Source organism: Melospiza georgiana, chromosome 14 (genome assembly GCF_028018845.1).
Source record: "Melospiza georgiana isolate bMelGeo1 chromosome 14, bMelGeo1.pri, whole genome shotgun sequence".
Lineage (NCBI taxonomy): Eukaryota > Metazoa > Chordata > Aves > Passeriformes > Passerellidae > Melospiza > Melospiza georgiana.
Genome location: NC_080443.1, coordinates 12,079,145 through 12,102,471, shown reverse-complemented (window position 1 = coordinate 12,102,471; position 23,327 = coordinate 12,079,145). Strand labels below are relative to the sequence as shown.

At 41.9% G+C, this 23,327-nt stretch overlaps 2 protein-coding genes across 2 annotated transcripts in view; both read right to left on the bottom strand.

The window, feature by feature from the left end:
- The window catches only part of LPCAT2 (lysophosphatidylcholine acyltransferase 2), a 29,824-nt gene extending 7,071 nt beyond the window's left edge, over positions 1–22,753 (bottom strand). Inside the window, exons 1-11 of the mRNA XM_058034298.1 lie at positions 22,613–22,753; positions 17,118–17,257; positions 15,815–16,032; positions 14,465–14,577; positions 12,370–12,430; positions 11,292–11,350; positions 10,074–10,108; positions 8,027–8,081; positions 4,874–4,956; positions 4,196–4,321; positions 2,963–3,116 (exon numbers count right to left, since the gene is read on the bottom strand). Of these exons, the coding sequence (XP_057890281.1) occupies positions 2,963–3,116; positions 4,196–4,321; positions 4,874–4,956; positions 8,027–8,081; positions 10,074–10,108; positions 11,292–11,350; positions 12,370–12,430; positions 14,465–14,577; positions 15,815–16,032; positions 17,118–17,257; positions 22,613–22,732 (1,164 nt within the window). The 5' untranslated portion in view covers positions 22,733–22,753. The remainder of the gene's footprint in view (positions 1–2,962; positions 3,117–4,195; positions 4,322–4,873; positions 4,957–8,026; positions 8,082–10,073; positions 10,109–11,291; positions 11,351–12,369; positions 12,431–14,464; positions 14,578–15,814; positions 16,033–17,117; positions 17,258–22,612) is intronic.
- CAPNS2 (calpain small subunit 2) lies at positions 291–2,845 on the bottom strand. Its single transcript, XM_058034299.1, has one exon. The coding sequence runs from the start codon at positions 1,428–1,430 to the stop codon at positions 675–677; it is 756 nt and encodes a 251-aa protein (XP_057890282.1). The 5' UTR covers positions 1,431–2,845; the 3' UTR covers positions 291–674.
- Positions 22,754–23,327: the final 574 nt, after the last annotated feature.

Below are 23,327 nucleotides of genomic sequence, written 5' to 3'. Positions count from 1 at the left end.
TTATAACTATGTTTAGGTTTGAAGGAAAGAGAGAAAAGACTAGTTCATGGAACTGTAGGAAGGAGATCATTGCAGAAGTAGCCTCATATAAGTCTTCAATTTTGTCCTGGCCACCAGATATAACTGACAGTAAAACTGAGGTTTTGCTTCAGCAGCCAAGCATGAAAACGCAGAAGTAGAAAGGAAATTGAATGGTTATGTAAGTTCACTGATCATTACAGTTATTGCAACTCTAATGTTGTTCCCCTCATTAGAAATAACTGCACAAGACTCTACCAGTGACTGCCTTCAGGCAAACAGCATTTATTCCAGCTTAGTGACTGCTGACAAACCAGAACAGCAACATCAACACCAAACTTGGGAGCTTTTTTATGTAATAGTTATACTAGTGTACAAGCCACTTTACATGAAACAGTAAATAAGCTTTGATCTTTCTAATATATTCCCTAACCTTAGAGTTTAGAATTTTCTTAACTTTTGCAACTGCCCAAACAACCTACAGAAACCCCTCAGAAAAGCAGACCAGTGCACGCACTAGAGGAATCACTACACTTGAAGCTAAGCCATCTACTGCTACATCTGCCCTAGAAAGACTAAAGGCGAAGCCCACAGCAGTGTAGCAGAGGAGTGCAGCCCTCCAGGTGGATCTTCCACACAAAGCCTCTTCTTTGCCTTCACGAATACATGGTCAGCTGCAGCCAGTCTTCAATGGTCACTCTGACATGGCCACTTCCATCCTGGTCCAGGGACTTGAAGGCCCTGAACATGCTGTCCAGGCGCACCAGGCAGCTGATGAAGCTGTTGAAGTCCATGCTGCCATCCTCGGCGGCGTACCTGCGCACGATCACCCGGCACAGCTGCTCGTTCAGCTGGAACCCCGCAGCCCTCAAGGCGCTGGGCAGCTGGGCTCTCCCAACGGTGCCTGACTGATCAGTGTCATACTGCTTGTACACTGCTTGCCACTTCTTGACGTTGTTCCACAGGTACTTGAACTCCTCAAAGCCCAGCTTGCCGCTCGTGTCGCTGTCCATGACGGCGACCATGCTGCGGCAGGTGTCCAAGCTGAAGCCATCCGCCTTCAGGTCTTGGTGTCTGGAGAGGACTTTGTTCAGGATGTCCCTTAGCTCGGTGGCACACACTTCCATATCATCTCCAGCCAGCTGGGCAAACAGGCGACGAAATTGTCTGATCTCATCACTCTCCTGAGCTTCCACATTTGTAAAATGATTGCGAGGAGGTGGAGGTGGCTCTGGGTTATACTGAGCTGCCGCTTCACTTATAAGGTTGACGAGACCTCCAACAAGTCCTCCAATATTCCCTGCACCTCCACCTCCTGTCAGGAGCCCTCCAAGGCCACGTACAAGGTTTCCTCCACGACTCTTACCACTTCCTCCACTTCCTCCACTCAGCAAAGCTTTAGCAAGGAACATTGTGAAGATTTTCTGAAGTGACTTACTCAGAGATCCAGTGTTCTGTAGCTCTCTGAAGCTCTTTTGTGTCTGACTTGGGCGTGGGTAAAACACAGCTTATCTGCATGCTTAGACTTCACCATGTCTGTGCATGTTTCTGGCTCCCAGTTACGTCTCACTGGTTTCTGTCAGGTGCAGATACGCCCCTATTTCTTTTCTTCTTTGCATTGTTATGTTTATGTGATTTGAGGAAGGAACCATTTTAGAGAGAAACATAATGAGGTTGAAACCCACAAAGCAGATGTCTTAGAATGCTTATGCTCATACCTGAAGCAATTTGAAACCAGCCCTGTTAGATGAGCATGACTGTTCCTCAGTTGTGCTGATCTCCTTAAAGGCGAATGCAGCCTTGCACTTCTTTGTTTTCACAATCTTTTAGTCCCTCAAAATTTTAGTGAATTGAGCATTACTCTACTAGTTCTAGTCATTGATGTTGCACCATATAAAGAAAGTGGAAGGAGTATGATTGCCCTTAATTACTCTGGTTGCCACTGCACATTTCTGATATAGATACTGTGCATCAGGACTTAGACTACATAGCTCAGGAGCCAATGGTCCAGATGGGGAGGCAGAAATGACAAAAGGATGAGTACCTAGCTCTGCTAGAGCTTCAAGGACTTCAGAAGTTCAGGAAATATGTTTGGCTCTTTCCTATTTTAGAGCTCGTAAAAACTTTTTATGTCAAAAATCCTGAAACAGTTTTAATCAGCATATACCATGGCCTCCCAAGGACAGGTGTACTGCTAAGGCCAACTGATCAGGAAGAGTGATGGTGAGCTGGGAAAGCTCTTATGGTAACAGAAAACCTCCAGTCCACAGGCACCTGCAGGACAACAGGCTGTGTGCACTGCAGCACAAGTGGAGGCCTAGAAGTAAGATTAATTCTATCTCTGCTCTAGTCACTGATGCTTCTGGTATAGAGAGAAAGGCAGCCATTTCTGTCATCCTCAGAGAGAAGAAGAAAACTGGAGAGATTAGCACTGACTAGGGGTAAAGCCTAAATGATCATGCTAACACATAGCCCCCTTTACTGATGAGAGAAGCAAGAGGGGTCCCTGTACAGTCTAACAGCACCATTCACAAGCACAGCAGGAACACTGCAGTGCTCCAGTGAAAACTCCAGTTAGCTTCACTCTGCCTTAAATTATCTAATTAATTACAACAGCTAACCAAGCTATCAAAATGTACATAAGATCAAAATCTGCAGTTGGCCAAAGAAAATATTCAGCTGTTACCAGCATGAAGATTATTGTCTGATACTGGTGCAGCAGCTTGGTCTGAGGGATGGCTGCCATCTCACAAGGCAGAAACTAATGAATATTTTCTCCACTGAAACTTATGAAAAAAAACTGTAGGAGTCACCTACCTTGCTTACAGAAACTGTTAACCAAGAAGCATTTACTAAGCTGGACATAATGCATTATAATAAATATAGTTTTGGTATGTGATGTTTAACAAAATATTGTCAACAAGTCAGTTAACCAATTACTCACCCTGTCAAAAAGTAGAAACAGCTCTTTGAGGACATCTGAAATAGGCAGCTTCAAGTACTCAGCAAACTCCTCAATTCCAATTCTTCCCCCTTTGGAAGCACTTGCAATAGCCGCAAAAGTATCCAGCTGCTCTCTGACATGATTCCATTTTAGGCTATGCAAACATGAGAGAGAGGAGATATTTCTATACAGCAGTTCTCGGACAGATGGAATTTCAGTAGGAGTTATTACAGTGTTCAAAAGTGAAAAACTGCCCAACAGGGCATGTGTGTACAGTATTTCTAATGCTGTACTTCAGACCAGATATTTGACTTTAAATCAGTAATTAAGGACTGCTCCCCTCTGGTTATTAATACTAAAAGCAGGCAGTTCTATGCTTGGGTATATCAGACTTCCACAGAATAACTTCCCAAACCTAGAATTGTCTGTCCAATTATTACGCTGCTCCAGCAGAGAGCTTTTCATTACCATAAATTCAGGTGTAACAGTATTTTTCTGCATCATGCTCTAGGGTAAGTATTTCCTTGACAGAGGGAGCAGGTCTCAGCTCTATTAGCAAGCTCTCTACCCAAAAACCAGTATTGCTAGAGCCTCAGAACTGTCAGATCTCTGCAAAAAACACCACTGCACCTCAGTAAGAATAATTGGGATTGCCATGTAACTATTCCAGATAGAATTCTATAAATGGATACATAGCACTTAATAATAAGTCAAGATTTATTGGACACATTCAGATTTCACCGCAGCCATGCCAGGTTATTTGATGGAGTATGGTTACATGGCTCAGTCCTCAAATTCCACTGCATCCAGACAGAAAAAACTAACATCACTAGTGACACATGGCTGCACAGTAAAACTAAGAACAGTAAGCTGAAGTTTCAGGCTGGAAAGAAAGCTTTTTACTTCCTGCCACAAGCTGTCAGTGCCTCACCACTAAAGCAATTTAAATTTCCACCAAGATTACCATTACATTCTTCAAATAGGTAATGCTCTGCTTTTCTCACCCTTTGGTGAAAACAATCTTTTCTCTGGCAACAAAAATTGCTCGGGATTAGTCCTTACTGGGATTTTCCTCATCTCTGGTTTCCTTGTAATTTATGTAAGTTGTATTCTTAAATACAGTATGTTACACATGGCCAAGTCTGTAGTCTGGTTATTTAACCTTTGGTAGATATCCATCAACACCTGCAACACTTTAGTATTTATGCTACCAAGCAGTAAAACTTCCCTTACTTGAGTTTCTTGCTAATTTTGGTGAACTCCACCAGCCCAGCTTCCATGGGTAAAGTCAACTGTCCTGCTGAAATCATCAGTCTGCAATCCTCAAAAGTGTGATCAGTGACTGGCAAATTCAAAGCACTGAAATAAAATCAAGGAAAAGCAAAATTAATTTCTTATATATGAAAGTTAATTAATTTCTTATATATGAAACTTATTGTAGGCAGTTTCCCTTCTCTGATATGCAAAGCAAATGTTAATTCATTCTTGCACTGCTGCAAGTAGGACAAAGCAATACACACCATGTCATGAACCTGTGAAACCACACCGTGAAACTACGTTATAGCAGCACCATGAGCTTTTAAGATTTACAGTCTTGTAAATGCAGCCCAGTAATGCTGGAGAACAAACCACCACCCACTTGTCCTTTCCAAGCAAGGAGACATCATTTTATTCTAGTTTTCTATGAATTGAACATACTATGTTCCAATGTATATCTTTTTTGTGTTCCATGTAAAAACAATTGGGCTAATTTAGCATAGGATTTTGACACCTCTTAGTGAAAATCTACAGCAATTCCTATGGATGATACCCAAAACTTGATTAAATTGTACATTATGATTAGGCTGTATATAGAATTGCTGGATATAAAAGAACAGTTCTCAGAGGTTTTACTGATGATCAGTTACTTACTTTGCCATGGTTTGTCGGACTCTGTTGGCAAAAACAATTGGATCACTCTTTTCTTCTTCAGTAGGAACATGAACAGGCAGAAACTGAAAGGGATGAGTTATCCAATCAATTCAGTAGTTAACACTTCATTAGGAACATGAGCAATTTCTTACTTTTGTTTTGAGTGCAGGAGAACAGAAAAACATCAGCCATGCAATGAAAGGACTGGGCACTAGAGGTCTCAGCCGCCTCAGAAACTGCTCAGGCTCTTCTGCCCTCCCCACACAAATGAAATTTACTGCAAAACTCTCAAGGATTGGTAGAAGCTTAAGATATACAATCAACTCTCCAAAGAAGGAAAGTATAATAAATACATACTGAGAAGATTAAATGCTGTACTGGTAAGAATGTGAGCTTGAAATACTGAACACTTCTTTTCAGAGATCCTTTTTAAGTGATATATATTAGACTAGCGTGTGTGAGAGTTTTAATGTTTTTAAATACAAACTGCAGTCCCATCTCATACCTTGTATCTGTCAGCATGTGACTGATAAGTTTTCTGTACATTTTTCCCCCTTGACAAAAACATTAAAGAATCATAGTTCTGACTTGTAAGTAGCACACTAACTGGAACTCCAAGCAGAAAGTAAAAACAAGCCCTCTCTGACCACACCTAGGAAACACCCCAGCTATCTAAATGGAAACAAGTTTACTACTGAGGATTCAGTATTATTATGTAAGAACTTGGAAGTACCTTTTCACCAAAATAGCCTCTAGATGAACTATTATCTATTGTGGCATGAACCAGCACCTGTTTGCAAAGTGCTGTGTGTGTGGGAGCTCTTCCTACTTCAGCCTACAGTGTTTGCTCACAGCTGTTTACTGTGCCTTTTCCCAGCTATGGTTATCACTTATCTGAGTTCTGCTGCTCTGCACCCTGCCCTTAATTCCTAGAATACAAAGATTCCAAAATAAAGTGTTGCTCATGGTTCATTGGAAGAAAGTTATTAATTATGTACCAGTGTGTTGCTTTAGTTATACTGCAGGTGCTGGTGATGCATTATTGCAGTGCTAACTGTCCCATATAAAGAGTTTGTCTTGAAGAGATATTCAAAGTTTTTTTTTTTAAGGAATGCTTTCTCTTTATGATTAAAACCAGTGAGTTTATGGAATTGGTTTTCTGTCAAATAACCATAAAATTTTCATTTTATAATTAAAAGTTGTCTCCCCTGTAAGGAAAGGAGAGGTCCAGCTGTTGATGGGAATATTTGAGATTTCATTCCTTTTGTAAGCAGTTGCCAGCTTTGTTCAAAGCCTGGAATCGGTCCCTGGTTATTACAACTCCCCTTGAGAAGTCACATAAATCTTAAACTGAGAAAGCACAGGCACAGAGCACGCAGGAATCTCTGACACCCCTAGGTGGGATGAAGTCATAACTCTGGGTTTATCTACGCAAACACGGCCACGGCTTTGACAGTGGTCATGACTTCACTTGAGGCTGAGGTAAATTCCTGGCAGCTTAAACACCACCTTCATCCCCTCCAAAAAACCCCCCTACAATTATTCATAAAACCTGTTTGCCAGTTGAGAATCAAGAATTTGGTTTCTTGACCTCCTGCAGTGGCTGCATGATCTCACAGCTCAGCTGCTTATCTGCTGGAGAGTGGCAAGTGCATCTTCCCAGCCAAATTCAGTCCTGTAAGAAAATTCTTCACACCTCTTTCAGCAGCAAAAATATTTTTCTGATCTGCCTGAGACCTAGTCTCTCTTCTCTGAATTCTTCAAATTCTTACAGAATTTGCCAATTGCTGTATTTTTTGCAGCCCTAAAACTCCCTGCCAGGCTCAGTTCCTTGTGCAATATTCCAGTGTGTTAGAGCAGGACTGGACATGGACACACAGCCCTGGAGCCCATCACTGCTCCTGCACATCAAGTAGAGGCACTCCAAGACTGGTGGGAGTGGGAAGGCTATTTACACACAGGATGGGACAGCAACAAAAATGTCCATTTCTAAAATGAGTAGCTGAAGTCCCTCCTTCCACAGGAAAATGTGTCCCTCCTCTTTGCAGAAACTGAAAGGCTTTTGCACTGACACTAAGAAATTAGTTTAATTTTGGGGACACGTGCTGCTGTGAAAGCTGCAAATTTTTTCATGTTTCAGTTTCATCTCTCGGAACATGAAATTTATTTTTTTAAAAACAAGTTTGAGTTCTGTTCTGAAGTAGGGAAAATGATGCTCTTCCTTCTCTCGGAAGGGCTGCATTAATTGTTCCTTGCTCCCATGTATATAAATCACACTGAACAAAGTTATTAGGTGAATTATCTCTTGATTACACCCTCTACAAATATGTGTCTAATTCATGCACTATACAGTAACAATATGCTCCCTTAAAATGAATTTCATTGCTCCACAACACAGACTAGATTGCCAATTGTTAGCAGTAATAACACTGCTTGTATCTATAAAGCTTTGGACTCTTGCTAAATTCTGTGTTTTGCAAATAAACAGCAAAATGTGTCATTTTCTCCCCTTCCTCAGGTTCCCAAACCAGCTTAGGCCACACTGACAATCCTTTGTGGTCTGGTAAGGAATGTGTTCTGAAAGCTGCCTCCTTGGCAGGGAGCAGTTAGAGTGTGGGTGCTCACATAAAGAAGTGTGGATGTTGTTTCAGTTGTCATTCACCTGTCCCTGTGCTGTGCAGTGGATTTAATGATCAAGGGAACTGGTTCCTTACATGAGGCTCAGCACAAGTACTTGAATGAACTCTTAGTTGTAGAAATCTATGAGAGTCCAGTCTGGGGAAATGGTGAGGAAGAGAAGGTTACTTAAAAGGGATCAGAGAAATGGGGAGGTGGGAAAAAGAAGCTGTTACGTTTGAAAGAATGTATGTTAATTCTTAGTTTTAATATCTGTAGAATTCATGTGGTGATAATTAACAGTGATTTTATAATGCTCTAAAAATAAAGTAATTTCTGCAGCTGTCTTAGAAACTCATCAGTATGATACATACATATGGACAACAAATCTATTCCTTACTGTGATACTTGCTCTTCTTTCTGAGACATTTGTTTATTGTTCACTAAAAATAACTAATAATGTGAAGACTGCAATTATATTAAAGCAGAAATTCCCTGGTTGCTAAATCTTAATACAAAAATATTTCCAATTCTTACCTCAATTTCTATTCTTGTGAAGATCTGACACATTGTCATTAAGCACAGCTCTTTACTGCAGGCAAAGAGGAAGAAAAAGAAATTTTACTTATTTCAAACAAAAGAATTTGCATGTCAGTAGATTAAACATTTTAAAGCACAAAAAACCAAAGTTAGTATTAGGCAAGGTTTTTAAGTACCTTGCAGTGAAGTTTCCCAAAAAGTTACTTTTCACATTTTTTCTAATAGGGCTTCTGTATACAGCTGCTGCTTGCTCACAGGGCAGGCAACTTATTGTCTGCTCTCAAGCACATTAACAATTCTGCACAGCTCTTTGGCCACTAAAACATCTCCCTCTCTTTAAGGAAGTCCTCCATGGACACTGGATTTTAAACTTTAAGAGCTTTGATTCTGAGAAGAAGCTTTACGTTATCTTTTACTCTCTCAGCTGCAAAATAGGACCAGTAACTTCATTATGCAGAACTAGATTTGTTAGTGTTTGCTACTCACTTTTCAAATTACAGTAACATTTACACAGAAGTGTTAATGAAGTGCCACTAGGGTCAGGACCATCAGTGCTTTTTTAAAACGTTGGAAATTTTAGGATCAACAGATAAACTTGGGGGAGGGAGAAAGTGCTAAAGAGAATAAGCATAGTCACTTCTACTTCTGACTTGCTCTTTTCACTGTGAATTTTAAGCAGAAATGCACACTTGATCTTTACAGCAGGTATGTTTTAATAGAAAACTTTCAAGCAGTGTTTCTCTGTTCTTGTTTTGGGCAAAATAGAAAAGAAAAGGGAAAAGGCAAGAGAACCTATGGGATCCTGTCTATCTTCTGCACAAGTCCACTCTTAATGCTTGATTTTCAAACACATAACATCAGGTATTCCTCCAAGGCACAGAAGTAAGAGATAAGCAGTTAGTGAAAGCAGGAACTGTGTCAGGAGGTTTCTGAGGAGACCGGTACTGTCCCGTCCTGGCCACAATATCCAGGAAGTTTTACAAAGAGTGAGGCACTTTTGCATGTTGTGATCTACAAGTTTGTGCAGGGAATATTCTTCTTCTGGTTCCAGTTAGTTTTGCTAAGAATCTATGCATTCTTCTCCATCCATCCCTTCTCTCCTCATGATTTTGCTAAGCAGTTCCTTTCACCTGCTCACAGAGTTTGATCTGAGCCTTCACCATCCAGCCACCAGGCTCAGAGCATTTCTCTACTCTTTGTGAATGGGCAGCCTCCTCCCTCCCATGGGAATATCTCTGATTTAGTTCTTTCTTTGCCTGCTCCTACTCCATCTAGCATAACTGAAGACACAGCTCTAGTTTAATCTTTCAGCAAAAACCCTCCATGGAGGAAATCCATAGTATGTACTGAAATTGCAATGTTCATTAGTCTCAGTAAGCTGATATCAGCAATGGTAGAAACAGGAAAAAATCTTGGGAAACTGAAATAGAAATTTTCATGTCCATCGTGTCCATTGTTTAAGTGTGCAGATGTCAGGATTATACATATATAAAAAAGTGTGTGTGTGTGTGTATATATATACATATGTATATATATATTTATAAAGATAGCTTAAAAGGTGCTTATGATCTGCTCCACTAGTCCAGATGTGTTTCACAATTAACTGTCTTACAAATGTTAGTAAATCAGGACTACTGTACCTAGATACACTACATATTGCATATGAAAATGTGGTATATGGAGTCTGAAAATGCACATTTTAATGAATGTTTGTAAAGTGAAAAGTATTTTCTAGACATATTTGCAGTGCAGTTGTGAAGGTTCTTTAATACTTTTCTTCCCTTTGTTCTAATTAATTTGCAAAACAGGAGAAAACTAAAAAAAAAAAGAGTGGTGGAACTGGAAATAATACTTTCCTTTGCTAAACGTTTCTTAGCCATTCAGATATGAAATCTACTGCATGACAGCATTACTGATATTTCCCCCTAATAAAAACAGATCTAGAAGAACATGTGTCTTGGCTTAGTGAAATCTGTTTGGCAGACTGTTTAGCAACAGGGGAAAACTTTCTGTATGCAATTTTCAGCAGGATTAAGAAACTTACAATGAATAGCCCTGCCATGTCCAGGTCACAGTATCCTAAGGAAAAAATAAAACACAGAAATGTATGACAAAACCAGATGAAAGTTAGCATGCAAGCAAGTTACAATTTAAAACAGGCACAATTTTAGTAAAAGTGGACGATGTTTTTATAGGCCTATAGTGAAAATAAATAAAGGTGTTAAGGGAAATAGGATTCCTTGCCTTAAAAATTTGGAAATAAGCATGGCAGACTTTTATAAACAATTGGGAATAACATTTATAGTTAGTTAGATATTGTAAATCATTCACTCTGATCTAAACAACAGAAGCAGGGAAAGAAAAATGGGTAAGACTTTGTCAGTGGGCCTTACCAGTCCCTTTAGAGAGGCATTCTCATAAACATGTCTCATTTAGTTACGACATTTCTGCATAATTTATCATTCTTTTTCTTTGATATTTTATTTTTATTTTTTTTCTCTTCTCTCTGTGTTTATTACCTCTTATACATTATTTTTACAGTGTGTACTGGCAGATCCTTAAATCTTATCAGGGAAATGCGATACCAATCCCCTTGGGTGATTCATATTTGACATTTATTTGTAAAAGGATTACACAAAGGAGTCTTTGCAAATAACAATAACAACCATATTTTCAATCCTAACAAAACATTAGGAAGTGAAAGTTTGGTCTTTCCTGGATTTGTTGGATGACCAGGTAATTTAAAAAATGTTGAAAAGGTCCCAGCTTTACAGGCAGAGTGAAGTGGAGCTGCACAAGGAATGCTGCCTGAAAAGAACATCTGCAAAGCTGCACTCCTGAGGAGGGGTGTTGGATGTACTGCATGGCTCAGCTTTGCTTCTGTTCAGAAACATCACAAGTCCTTTTGCAGTAGGGCTATCTTGAGGTTAACCAGAAAATGATGACTTATAGGGAAGTTTGTCCATTTTAGACTTCAAAGGACAGGCTCTGTGGCACTGCAGGAAGTTCCCAACTTCCGCCACAACACTTTCCTGTCCCCCCCCTTTAGCTAAGAAGCCCTGCAGTAATTTTTCACAGTCAGAATAGCAACTACACCATGGTGACACTTGGGAAGCCTGGCTGCTTAGCTTAGCTTTAGCAATGCTGAAGCTCAGCACAATATACTCTTCAGTGACAATGCAAAGTATTTATTGTGGGTACCACTTAAGTCAGACTTTTGCCTTCTGTATTATTAGTTAGTAACAGAGGAGTTTCTGCTCACCAGCCTGTTGGGATATCGGAGTAACACTGGTTGGACAGGGACTCGTGGAATAAAGGCACCTGCAGCCACAAATCAGAATTAATTGTTAAACTAAGCTTAATACAGCAATTAGGAGCTTTAAGAGATTTATTTCAGACAACAGTACCTGGAAGAAGACATTTTTTAAAACACAAGGAAAATGAGAAGTGTTCTACTTCAGTTTTTTGTTTGCTGTTTGATTTGGGTTTTATGTGTATTGTAGCTTGGGTTTTTAGTTTTTTATTTGTTTTTAAATCAGCAGCACAACCAGCAAGATGTCGGGACAGAAAAGGGTTTGGCTCTATCTCAAGGAGAAAGCTGCCTAAGATCCCTGGGCTGTTCAAACTAATTTTCTGTGCATTATTTCCCCACTGATGGGCAATAATTTCAAAGGATGAGATGCTCACAAGGCTTCTGAGCATTTCCTGAATCACTCTGTGGTCTGATCATCACAAGTGATATGGATCTGCCCAGGGAGTAATGGTTTTTAACACTTCTACCCAAGACACTGTAAAACAGTCAAAGTCATGTTGTTCTCCTTTCTTAACTGAAGGGCAGCACAACAATCTAATGATCAGTGGTGCAATGAAAAATGTTTCTCTGTTAAAAACAATTTGTTGTCCAGGCTTGCTAAGTGCTATGCAATGACATTTTGTAACTTGGCTGTTAAGTCTTGCATGGCAAAATTTACAGGAATGTAAGATAGCCCACCTGTTAGATGAGATAAAAGAACAACATCTAAATTCATACATTCATCTCATAACAATCACAGTTGAGTTTCTCAGTAAATATATTAGATGAAAACTGTACCCAGAAAAATCCCCCAACTAACTACTCATATATGTCACAGACATTTTGAATCCTGCACAACAGCACAAACTAGAGAAGTAAGCTGGCTAGTATAAAAGAGTGGGTTTAGTACCTCTGAAACTTTAATAATGTAAGGGATTACAACAGTGCTGTTGTTGATGATATATCTTCACAAGTTCAGTCCTTACTACAACTATCAAATTAGTATCACATGTTTTTTTTTCAACAACAACGGGATAAAATCTCTCACCTTGTTTAAATGTGATCAGGCAGGATCGGTTTGTGCAGGTGCCTTCTGGGAAAATCAGCATCTTGGATTTAAAGAGAAAGAAAAATATACACACACACACATATTTCATAAAAGGATTATACCTTAGCATCTGTTAGGCACAGGCTGACCTTATGCAAGCTCTGTTGCACTGTATTACAAGAATATCACTACTGTTTCCAAAGGAAACAAACATACTAACGAAGGATGCTCACAGTATTATTAACCTGGTCCATCTTGACTTGGAAACCAATGCTCTCCAAGAAAGGAGTTCTGGGGAAAGGCCTTTATCAGTTCAAAAACATGGTACAAAATGCTTTAAGTGTTTCACTTGTCCTTTTAGTGTTGGTAATAATAAATTGTCCCTCTTAAGACAGCAGTTTCTTATTGAGTTGCTGGGTGTATAAATAGAGGAGTTTGGGCTGAAAGGAAGTACATGAGGTGCTTGGGCATTCACAGTGAAGATGCTATCAGTGAGATGCCAGCTGTGATGAGAACACAGCTTGAGCAGCAGAGCAAAAGGCAGAGAAGGCATTTGCTGTGAGGCAGAGCTCTGACAGCACTACACACCACAGCAGCTCTGAACCCCAGTGACTCAGACACACCAGCACCCAGAAGGTTTCAGGATCGGTGTCTGAGACAGTACATGAAGTGCACTGGGAACTGCAGTGTGGCACACTGAATCTGGCCCCCTCTGGAACACAAGCTTTGTATTTCACATAAAACTACAGGATCATAAGCAGCATTCTAAAAACACCCCAGCACAAAATGGTCCAGATCAGGTGTGCTCCCACTTCAGTCTGAATGAACAGATCAAGGCCAGCCGTGAGAGAGGCCTCAGCACGTCACACCCAGGGACACACACTGTTCAAGGGTATGACAGAGGCTGCTGCACACAGCAAGTTCCAGCCAGTCCTCCATGACACATCCTGTAATCAGAAAGTGTGGCCAGGGCACAGGACTAGGAATCACCCAGTGACACCCTCAGTTGTACTGCTGACTTAGTCTTGGAGATTCCCAGATTACTTGACTCATAATCTATTTATGCCACAATACATATCTAGGTTTCATCCCAAGTGCAGCACTGATGCAGGAGCCCATTTCCCTTTCCTCCCCATGCTGCTTCCAGCAGAGATCAAGTCTACCAAGGCATTCACCTAAAACAGTTTAGCAAATCATAAGCAGCAGGGTAGACTGTAAGCCCAGTATTAAAAAAATTGTCATGTGCGTGTTTAACTGAAAAATTTCAAAAATAATGGAGGCTCTAAAATTATTTAGAGCAATTGTACTAGAAAAATACATTTATGAGTCAAAGTACCTTAAATGTTAAAAAAGCGTTTAGAAAGGTACTTATGAAGTAAAAATGTATGAAATGTGTAAATAATGCCATTACAAAAAAAAAAAGGCAAGTGTTGGTCTCCCCTACTTAAATGGTCTCTGTTTCTAGAGACTGTTCAGAAGTAGAGCAGTAAACAGCAGGTCTAGCTGTCACAGATACTTCCTACTGAAGTCTATTATCTTCACTTCCTCTTAATTTTACTCAAAAGTTACTCAGTGGAACAAAAGTGAAGGAAAATTCTTCCACCTTGTCTATACTCTATGTGAGAAACTTTCACGTAGTTACTCTTACACATTACTCTGAAGTTTTGGGCTAAAGTACTGTTTGTACTAATCTTGGACAGTCTGGGTTATCCATCTCATCAACTGCTCATCCTCTACCTGGTGTGAGCACAGCTCTGTGGTCCAGCTTCAGAATACTGATCCATACCAATGCAATTCACACTGAAGGCAGCATGTTAAGACTTGAAAAGGGAAAAGAGAAAGGCAAGAGCATTTGCATTTGCAACAGCAATTGGTACTGTTGGATTTATCTGATCCATTTGTCACAACAAAACTCCTTCTGGACACCATATCATATTCTGGACACCCTTCTAAACCCTGTCATATACCCGAGGGCTGACTCCATTTCTGTACACTTTAAGAATCCTATCCAGCTGGTCATTTGTGCCATTGTGATGCACAGTGAACAGGGAACAAGAACACAGGACAGAAGGGAAGTTAGTGGTGTGTTTATTACCTGTGGCCACAGGCCTCTCGACTGTGCCCGCCTGGTTATCTCAGCCACCGTGTTCTTCCGTGAATTATGGTCCTGACGAGAAACTACTACAGGCTGGAGGGATTTCAAAATGGCTGTGAAACAGATTTAAAAAATGCTTTATACTAGTGCTTAGAAAACACATGGGTTGAAGGCTTCCTTATAGCAAAAACATGTTATTTATATGCTAGGAGACAGACTCCACACAAACAACTTCCAGACTAAATTGATAAGAGCATTGTTATTCTCTTTCTGCAAAATGGGAAATAAGACACAGAAGACATACCCAGCTGAGGAGCTTTACAGTAGATATAAGCATTCAAAATTTACCCAAACACATTCTAATAATATTGCTGTTATTTTTCACTAAGCATTTCCACACAATTCCAAAGAGTAACCTGACTGGGTCTGCTCATGGGCCACGCTCAGGCCTAACTTAGGCACACTACACCCAAAATGTAGTTTTAGCCTTCCCTTTTCTGTTACAAAGCATGCATAGCTTTGATGTAAATTACAGGAAAAAAAAATCCTCATTTAATCAGAAGTCTACATCAGAATATGTGGACCTTTGTGATGAGAAACCTGGCGAAGAATTATCTTCTCTGTCCCAATCCTCTGCTTTTAAGCTAAAATCAATATATTCTCTGTCCATTTCTTTTCTACAAAAACACTTTGCTATATTGCCTGCTGTGTTTAGTTTTGGGTTACTGTATAGCCAGCAGAAAGTCTACAGCTGATTCTAGCAATAATGCAAATGGGGATTCTTTTTGTGCCAGAAGGAGGAGAAAATAATAGAAGCATGACTCATCTGATCTTTTCCATTCCCTGCATTTCCTTTTTGAGTAACTCCTCTTTTATTCCTTCCTGGTCTTGCTTCCATTAAAAAAATCCATAACATTGCCTGCAAGTTTAATCTTATCAATATGGTATTTTCCAGACTACTGTAGTTTGGGTCTGTTTTGAAATAACCTTCACTCAGATTTGTGGGCTACACTGTTAAAAGACAGAAGTGAAACAGATTTTTTGAGCTACTACTGGGAGAATGAAAGAGAAAGTTTCCAGTCTGAGCAGCTGCTAAACATGCTTTCAGTATAAAAGAAGTTCAAAATGACATCATATTTCACACCTGAAAAGAAACAGAATAATTTCTAGGCATTCTTACCCATTCAAAAAGATAATGTGTCATAGGAATTTTGCTGGAAAACAATTTGTCAGTGTCTTTGCAAGACAGAGCTTAAAAGTCTGCCCTTAAATCACTTTAGGAGATAAAATTTTTGACCCCATGTCGAGTTGTTAACTTGTAACTTTCAGTTTTTTTTCATAAATACTTACAGCCAAATACTGGAGTTGACAAATTCTCTGCTCTAGACACTATTGATGGCATTCCAGTCAGGGCACAAACGATGCCATCAAAAAAGCTTGAATGAGGAGCTACAACAAAGATTGGTGCTTCTGACAGACTCGCCACCTTGCCTTTGACTTTAACCTGGAACCCCATCACGAAGTACGCCACGCGAGTCACCCCGGACAGGGTGATCTGGACCATCCTCCTTGGAAACAGAAACACAAAAATTGCATCCAGCTTACAGTCAGCTTGTATTTTGTACTTCAAAAGAAAAGCCCCTAATGGATTTCCCAGTTCTAACCAGCAATGGGGCCCCACACAGGGCAGCAATGCTACTCACCCGCAGAATGCAGGGCTGAAGGGAAGTGGGGAAGGGGACATCACCAGAATGCAGGGCTAAAGGGAAGTGGGGAAGGGGACATCACCAGAATGCAGGGCTAAAGGGAAGTGGGGAAGGGGACATCACCTTTCCTGATGGAAGATAAGGCAGGGTACAGCCTCTTCCCAGGTACACTATTTCTCATGGCATATTTCGTGGCATTGTACCATAAAACTATTTTGAGTGGGGTAATTAGCAGATTTAGTGTCCTTTCCAAAAGAAGTGATGTAACTGATACGTTTTTTTACTGTCAGTTTTAAATAAGATTAAATAACAATGTTTCTTTACTGGAACTTGTTCCCACTGGAGAGGACACATTCCTTTCATGGGACTCCCCCTAAACTTCTGGTCTAGAATTCACCTCCTGTGTCTCCTCCTCCTCCTGCAGCTGCAGTGCATCGTGGCTAGAAGGGAACTTCAGTACTTTGAGGTCAGAAGTGAGGGACTAAAACCCAGAACCCACAGAAGCAGCTGTGAAATACCACTTCAAGGGCAATGCAGCTGAGGAGCTGTCAAAGCTAATTTTGTCATAGAATCATAGCTTAGCAGAAAGGACAAAAGCTACACAGGAGCTCAGCCTATGACACCTTACAAAATACTTGCTTAATGAATTTATTTTTTCAAATATTCCTGTAAGGATTATTACTGAAATAAGTCCTGGCTTACAGATAGTCTAAAAATGTTTTATACATTTTTTTAGCCTCAAGACAACTGAAAATATACCTATTTAAAAAGGTCCACTATTCTTGTAAAATACACTTATTAAAAATTTGCTTCATGTAAATGGGTAAAACTGAGGAATCCTCTTTAATCAAAAGGAGGAGTGAAAGGAAAAAATAGCTTTTGACCCCGGCTTTGTGTTATTAGGAAAAAAAAAGCGTAGTTTTCACAAATATTGGTCAGTTTTTCACCTTCTCCATCCTTGCAGTGGTAGAACTCCTCTTCCAGGCTGACAGAAAGTTGCAATTGATGCAGACAGCCAAGCTAGCAGTAAAAGGAATGTGATGAAAACGAGACGGAGGGGAAGCAAAATAACCCCCTGGAGAACAGTCTGGAAAAAAAGAGATGAAAAATCTTAAGAAATGGTATCAACAGAAAGGACTCTGCTATCTGTATAGTTACTTTACAATGATTTTAAAGTACTACCACTATTGCTTTGTGATTTAAGGAAAGCTTTAATTATTCCAGTGCTCTTATGGGAAATAATTAATGGTTTCATTTTCTCTTCTGAGTTCCCATTTCAGGAAGAACTGGAGTATCTGAGTATTTATGTTTTTGGCTTGGATGTAGCTAGACACAGAAGGTAAACTAAGTTTGCTGGCTCCAGTTTATATTTGGTCCTGGTCTGCAGCACAAACCAGCTCAGATGAGTTTGCCCAGTTGACACATATCTCCACTCCAGGCTTTTCTATCACTAGCTGCCTATCTAGAAGTCAAGAGGGATCCTTAAGATGACTAATTGTAGTCTTGCCCTTTCAAATGACAAATCCTGTGTTGAGTCACAATATTGCTGCAAGTTGTCCTCACTGCTGCTTCAGGGAGCTGTGCACACACAACACAATGTCATTTCCCCCAGCTGGGACTTTAACAAAACCAAGGTTTTACATACCCTGACTCCAAATAATCCTCAAACATCATGTCCAGCCCTCCCACAGGAATATTTAGCTTGCTTGTTTTCATGCATAGCTCCGGGAAACAGGTGTGTTGGCACCACGTTGTACCACAGGCAGCTTTGGTACAGGGCAGGAAGAAATTCTTAATTGTTTTACCCCAGCACATTAGGTTAGAAACTGTATCCTGAAGGTTGGTTTTATGGTGCAATTGTGCAGATTGAGCAAGGTGGGGCTGGGAGGCAGGTGAGCTGTGTGAGCAGCTCAGAGCCCAGCACTGCTGGGAAACCAGTGAGGGGTTCAACTCCCTTTGGCACTAACCCAGCTCTGCTGCCACTCACTGATGAGGACCAGTTTGTGTGCAAACCTATGCACAAAACAAAACACACCCAAAAAAACTGTAATAGTGATTTTTAAAAATTTATTTGGGCTGTTTCTTCCAGTCCCCCAAAACTTATCTGAGAGTGTGTCACACACTGACAGCTCCACTAGTTCAAGTGCATGGGCTAAGTTACTGAAGGAGAGTTAAGAGAGTTTAACTTATTCTTGTGAGCTTACTATGTTTCATGCTTTACTGCTTTTTAAGAAAATCTACAGTGGAACAACAGTGTTCCTCTCTCAAAATCAACCTTTCTAGTCAGCTCTAACAATGGCCTCTTACTGTACAGAAAAAGCAAGGCTTTTTGTGAGACAGCTTTACAAAATAGTTTGTAACCTCCTAGAGCTGTGATTATTAACATCACAGTGGATTTTAATTTACCTCTTTTCTTTAAAAAGGAACAAGTGTGGTATATTTGAAAATAAGCACCTTAGTGTGTACTTTATCCAAATTTTTGATAGTCAGTTGTTTCTAATTTTCCTCTCACCAAATCCCTTCCATTTTCATGTAACGTCCTCTTACCCTCCCCTTGTCACTGTTCAGGAGAGGCTTTGCCATCTGGCTCTAAACCCTCTGACACTGATGAGGATTAAGATGAATTTGGGGCCTTCAGACTCACTTCTGTGTTACCACAGGCACAGTGGCAACAGTCCAAACATGACAGGGGATACACAGAGTAAATTAAGATGAGCACGATAAGCAGGTACACTGTGTTGATGTTTATGTTCTGCAAGCACTGCCACACAGTGTGTTTCCAGGAGAGATCTGAACATTTAGGTCTGATTACACCTTTTTTTTATTTAACATTTCTGTGTAACTAGGTAGCTATGGGATTTTAACCATAACTTTATGGACAACAGGCAAAGGACTGCTCTGGATCACAGAAATGAGCATGACAGGTTTGACCCTAGAGATCTATTGCTCCCACTCACTCTGGTGCCAGTTGTGGCAAATCTGAAAAAGTCAGCTAGGAAGATAAACCAGCAAAGACTCCTTGCTTGTCTCCCAAAATTAGATTTGGGTTTTTTTTCTCTATATGCATCCTCTTTTACTATGATCTATAGTCCAGTTCAACATTTCAGCTGCATTCAGTTATCCAAAATGGGCAGCATGAGCATAAGTCAGTGTGGTTTGACTTAAAATAATGTTTTTCTTAATGAAAAAAAGAATACATATGTACTGACCTAAAACGAAAGATAAAGGATGCAATAGCAAAAGCAAAACAATCCCTTCTTCAAAACTTTAATAAATTCATTAGTCTAGTTTAGGCAGATGCACAGGTGGTACTGATTTGCTGATGCAAGCTATTGGCTTTCTAGGTCACTGTGTAATGAGGCAGAGTTGGTTTCTGCTCCATCAGCTGCAGAGCAGGGTAAGAAAAGGACAGAAAAGAGGAAGGTCAAGCTAGACTAGAAAAGGGAAAGCATAGGATAAAAACATACAGAGAAAAATACAAAGTGTAGTTACTACTCAGTAGGATCAGAGCCACTGCAGCTTCTGTGCAGTAATCACCAAGATAGAAGTAATCTGAGTCATCCAAAGAACCTTTTCCCACATACTGAATCACCCATGTACTTTCTGTTTACTGTGTCTGCAATAACTGCACATCCTGTCACTGCAGCAGTGCTGGCAGTCCAGGTCCTGCTCCCACAGCTGATTGATCTTTGATCAATACATGGGATTATACCTCCACTGATGGTAGGAACCTTACAAGTGGAAAAGCAGGTCTATCAGAAAGCCACAGAATTCCATATAAAATTTTTGTTCAACTGTAGCTGCTGTCAAGTTATCTCAGAAACAGCAGCAGAGCAGGCTGGGGGCCAGAGTGAAGCCCAGCTCCCACTGCAATACTCTGACATCTGAAGCTGTGATCAGATGGACTGTCCCCAGCAGCACACACAGGGCAAGACAGTGCTCCATGAGCATCCAGAGGATGTCACAGCTCTGCCAAGCAACCCAGCTGCTTGCTTCCAAAATTACTGCTTTTCGCATGCTGGTTGTGGTATTACGTAGTTCACCACTGCAGAAGTCCACTGAGCATCTCTTCTGAATAGACTGGAATCCAGTAATGACTTAACTAGAATTTCTGCTTTAGATTTGCAGTTCGGAAGTTAGGACAGCAAGGGAGCAATCAGGAGCAAAAGAACTAAAACCCAGTAAAAATCTCAACGAGGAATTGAAGCACTTCAGTCAGTGGATGGAAAACAGAAGTATTTGACAACTGGTTTAAAATCATTTGGCACATGAAGATGTTTAGCACAGCCAAACTGATCCTTGCTTTGCACATTCTAAAGAATGACAAATAAAGGGTGGCTTGTAAACTTTTAAAAAGGACGGGCAAGAAATTGTAAAATCTTCTCACTCACTTTTCAGTGTGGCTGTTTTTATATTTGAAACTGCATGAAACACAAACAGCTACCCTGTCTCATTTCAAGCTCCATTCATCAGGGACACAGCCCATGCAAGGTCACCAGCACATGGAAATCCTGCTGCGGACTCCCAAAGAAAGAGGGTTTTGAAATTGTGTATCTGTATTGGTGTATGTTAAAGGAATAGTACAGAATTGGGAGGCATAACAAGACTATCTTTAACATGCAAGAATGGAGAAACATTGCACTTGATGTGAACAGGAAGGGAGACTTCCCTTTTCTGAAGTTTATAGTAACAGTGTCTGCTAAGGCCTTGATTCCCAGCAGGTCTGACTGGCAGTGCTAAGCAAGAGAGGAGCAGAGGCTCACAGGACAAAGCAACCAGTAGGAAGTATTCCAGTCCTTATGACCAAGGGGGAAAAGAACAGAAGGGAGCAAAACACAATACAAAAAAGGTTCTCTTGTGTGTTTTTCTGCTTTACAATTCTGTGACTGTTTTGCTCCTCAGCTTGCCAGTGCCAGGCCCTAACCCAGATGGGTGCTTTTCCTTCCAGTTGCTTTATGGAGTAACTTAAAAATGCAAGCTTTTGAAAGTAGTCTGTGCACCCTACAGAAAAGACAGGCAGCACAGAAAGCTGTCAATTTATGGAACCTCATTAAGAAACTGGTTTCTTCAGGGTTCATGCCTAAAGCTACTGATCCAGATGCACTTGAAATGTGTTCCAGGCTGCTAGTAAAACATAGGGGATAAAAGGATTTGAAACTGTTTTCCAGCTTTCTCACATTTCCTCTACCCAGCTATCTTCAGGGCAAACATTGTTTATGACTTGACAAAGATCTATATGAAACACAAAATATTTAGTTGTATGTCAGCTTCAGATATTTATAAACATTAGCAGAAAATGCTGTAATTTCACCTACACAATGATGTCTTGTCCTCAATCATATATTCATGTTTGGTTCATCAGCTGATTTTTAAAGAATGTTTTCAAGAATCAAAGCTTTTTTAGTTGTACGAGTATCCTGTAAGTCTAGTGTGTGCTTGTACACAAGTCATATTGGGATAGCACTCAGCTCAGAGGCCTGATTCCATTCACCCAGTGACACCAGTCAGTGACACAGTGGAATATGGGGTACTGTTTCTTGCTGTACACCCTGCAATATGGAGCCAAGAGATTCACTGCCCCCATCCCAGGCTTAAGATCAGCCTAATGTCAGTTAAGCATCTGAAACAGCATGACTGAAAAAGTTCTCTTCTGTTTTAGCTTTTCATATCAGAGAGAAATTGACATCTCAACTCTAAAGCTGAGGCATCTGGCATGACTGACTGATGAGTAGTACTTAATTATTGAAACAGGACCGCTGTTTTCTCTAGGCATGATGTGTTATCAGCAATGATTGCACAAATATTTCCAAAAGCTTGTTTTGAATCTTGTGTTTAAAGTTTTAAGTTTGAAGTCAGTAAGCATCTGTGTATGCATTGAGTAAGCAGCTTGAGGACTCTGAAAGGCTGAAGAACTTAATTTCAAAAACAGTGACTTTTTTATGCTGATCACCCATTGCATCTTTGACCGTTTACATAACTTCCCCGCGTATGTCTAGGTTAGATCAGGAAGCAAACTGTGCCGTACAGGGAAGGAAATGTTGTCACTAGCAGCCCGTTCCCAGCCAAGCCGGGAGCTGTGGATGTGACCAGAGCCGGGGCTGCTCCGCTCCGCGGCGGGCGCGGTGCTGGGCACGGGCGGCGCTGGGCACGGGCGGTGCAGGGCAGGCCAGGCCCCGCAGCCCCGGCTGCCGGCGGCACTTTCAAACCTCGACCGCTCACACCGCGCTCTGCCCTGGCAAGGGGGCTCGAAAGCGGCCGGTGCCCCCAGCCCTCAGCGCTGACAGCCCCGCGGAGGCCCGGCCACGGCACGGAGCGCTGGTTCGGAGCCGCGCCCGGGCTGAGCCGTGCCCGGGGGTGCCGTGCCCGCCGCGCTGCCAAGCGCATCCCAGCCCGGGCAGCGCGGCCCGGCCCCGGCGGCCTCCCCACCCGCCCCCAGCCTTACCCGCAGCTTGTCGCCGGTGCTGAGGGAGCCCGGGTGTATGAAGGGGTTGAGGACGATGGGCGGGCTGAAGGACTGCTGCCTGGGCAGCGGCAGCACTCGCGGCGCCATCTCCATCGCCATCCCCGGCGGCTGCGCATGAGCCGGCGGCGGAGCCCGGGGCCAGAGGCTCCGGCCGGCCCAGCCCATCGCGGGAGCCCCGCCTCGGGCAGGTGAGGGCGGGCTGCCGCTGCTGGGCCGCAGCCGAGGACGGACGGTAGCGGTGTCGGGTTCCATGTGCCCACAGCGTTACGCGTGCCCTGCCCCGCGCCAGGGTCCGAGTGCCCACAGCGCTATCCGTGCCCACAGCGCTACGCGTGCCCTGCCCCGTGCCGGGGTCCGTGTGCCCACAGCGCTACCCGTGGCCCTGCCCGTGCCCTGCCCCGTGCCGGGGTCCGTGTCCCCGCAGCCCTGCCCTGCCCTGCCCCGCGCCATGCGCGCTGCAGGCTCCGCAGCTGAGCCGCGTTGGCCGGGTGCGATCGCAGGGCGATGTCCGTAAGCACTGGGAGTAACGCGGGCCATTAGCTGGGATGGGAGAGGACAGGAGCCGGCGCGGTCGTGGCACACGGCAGAGGTCGCTTCTAGGGCAGTTTTAGGTGCAATTCTAGGTGCATTTTCAGCACTGCTGAAGCTGGTACAGTGATTCTGGTTCTGGAGCACGTGAGGTCCGCAGATCCGC

Coding starts and splice junctions, on each gene's coding strand:
- CAPNS2 (XM_058034299.1), bottom strand. CDS start 1,430: ATGTTCCTTGCTAAAGCTTTGCTGAGTGGAGGAAGTGGAGGAAGTGGT.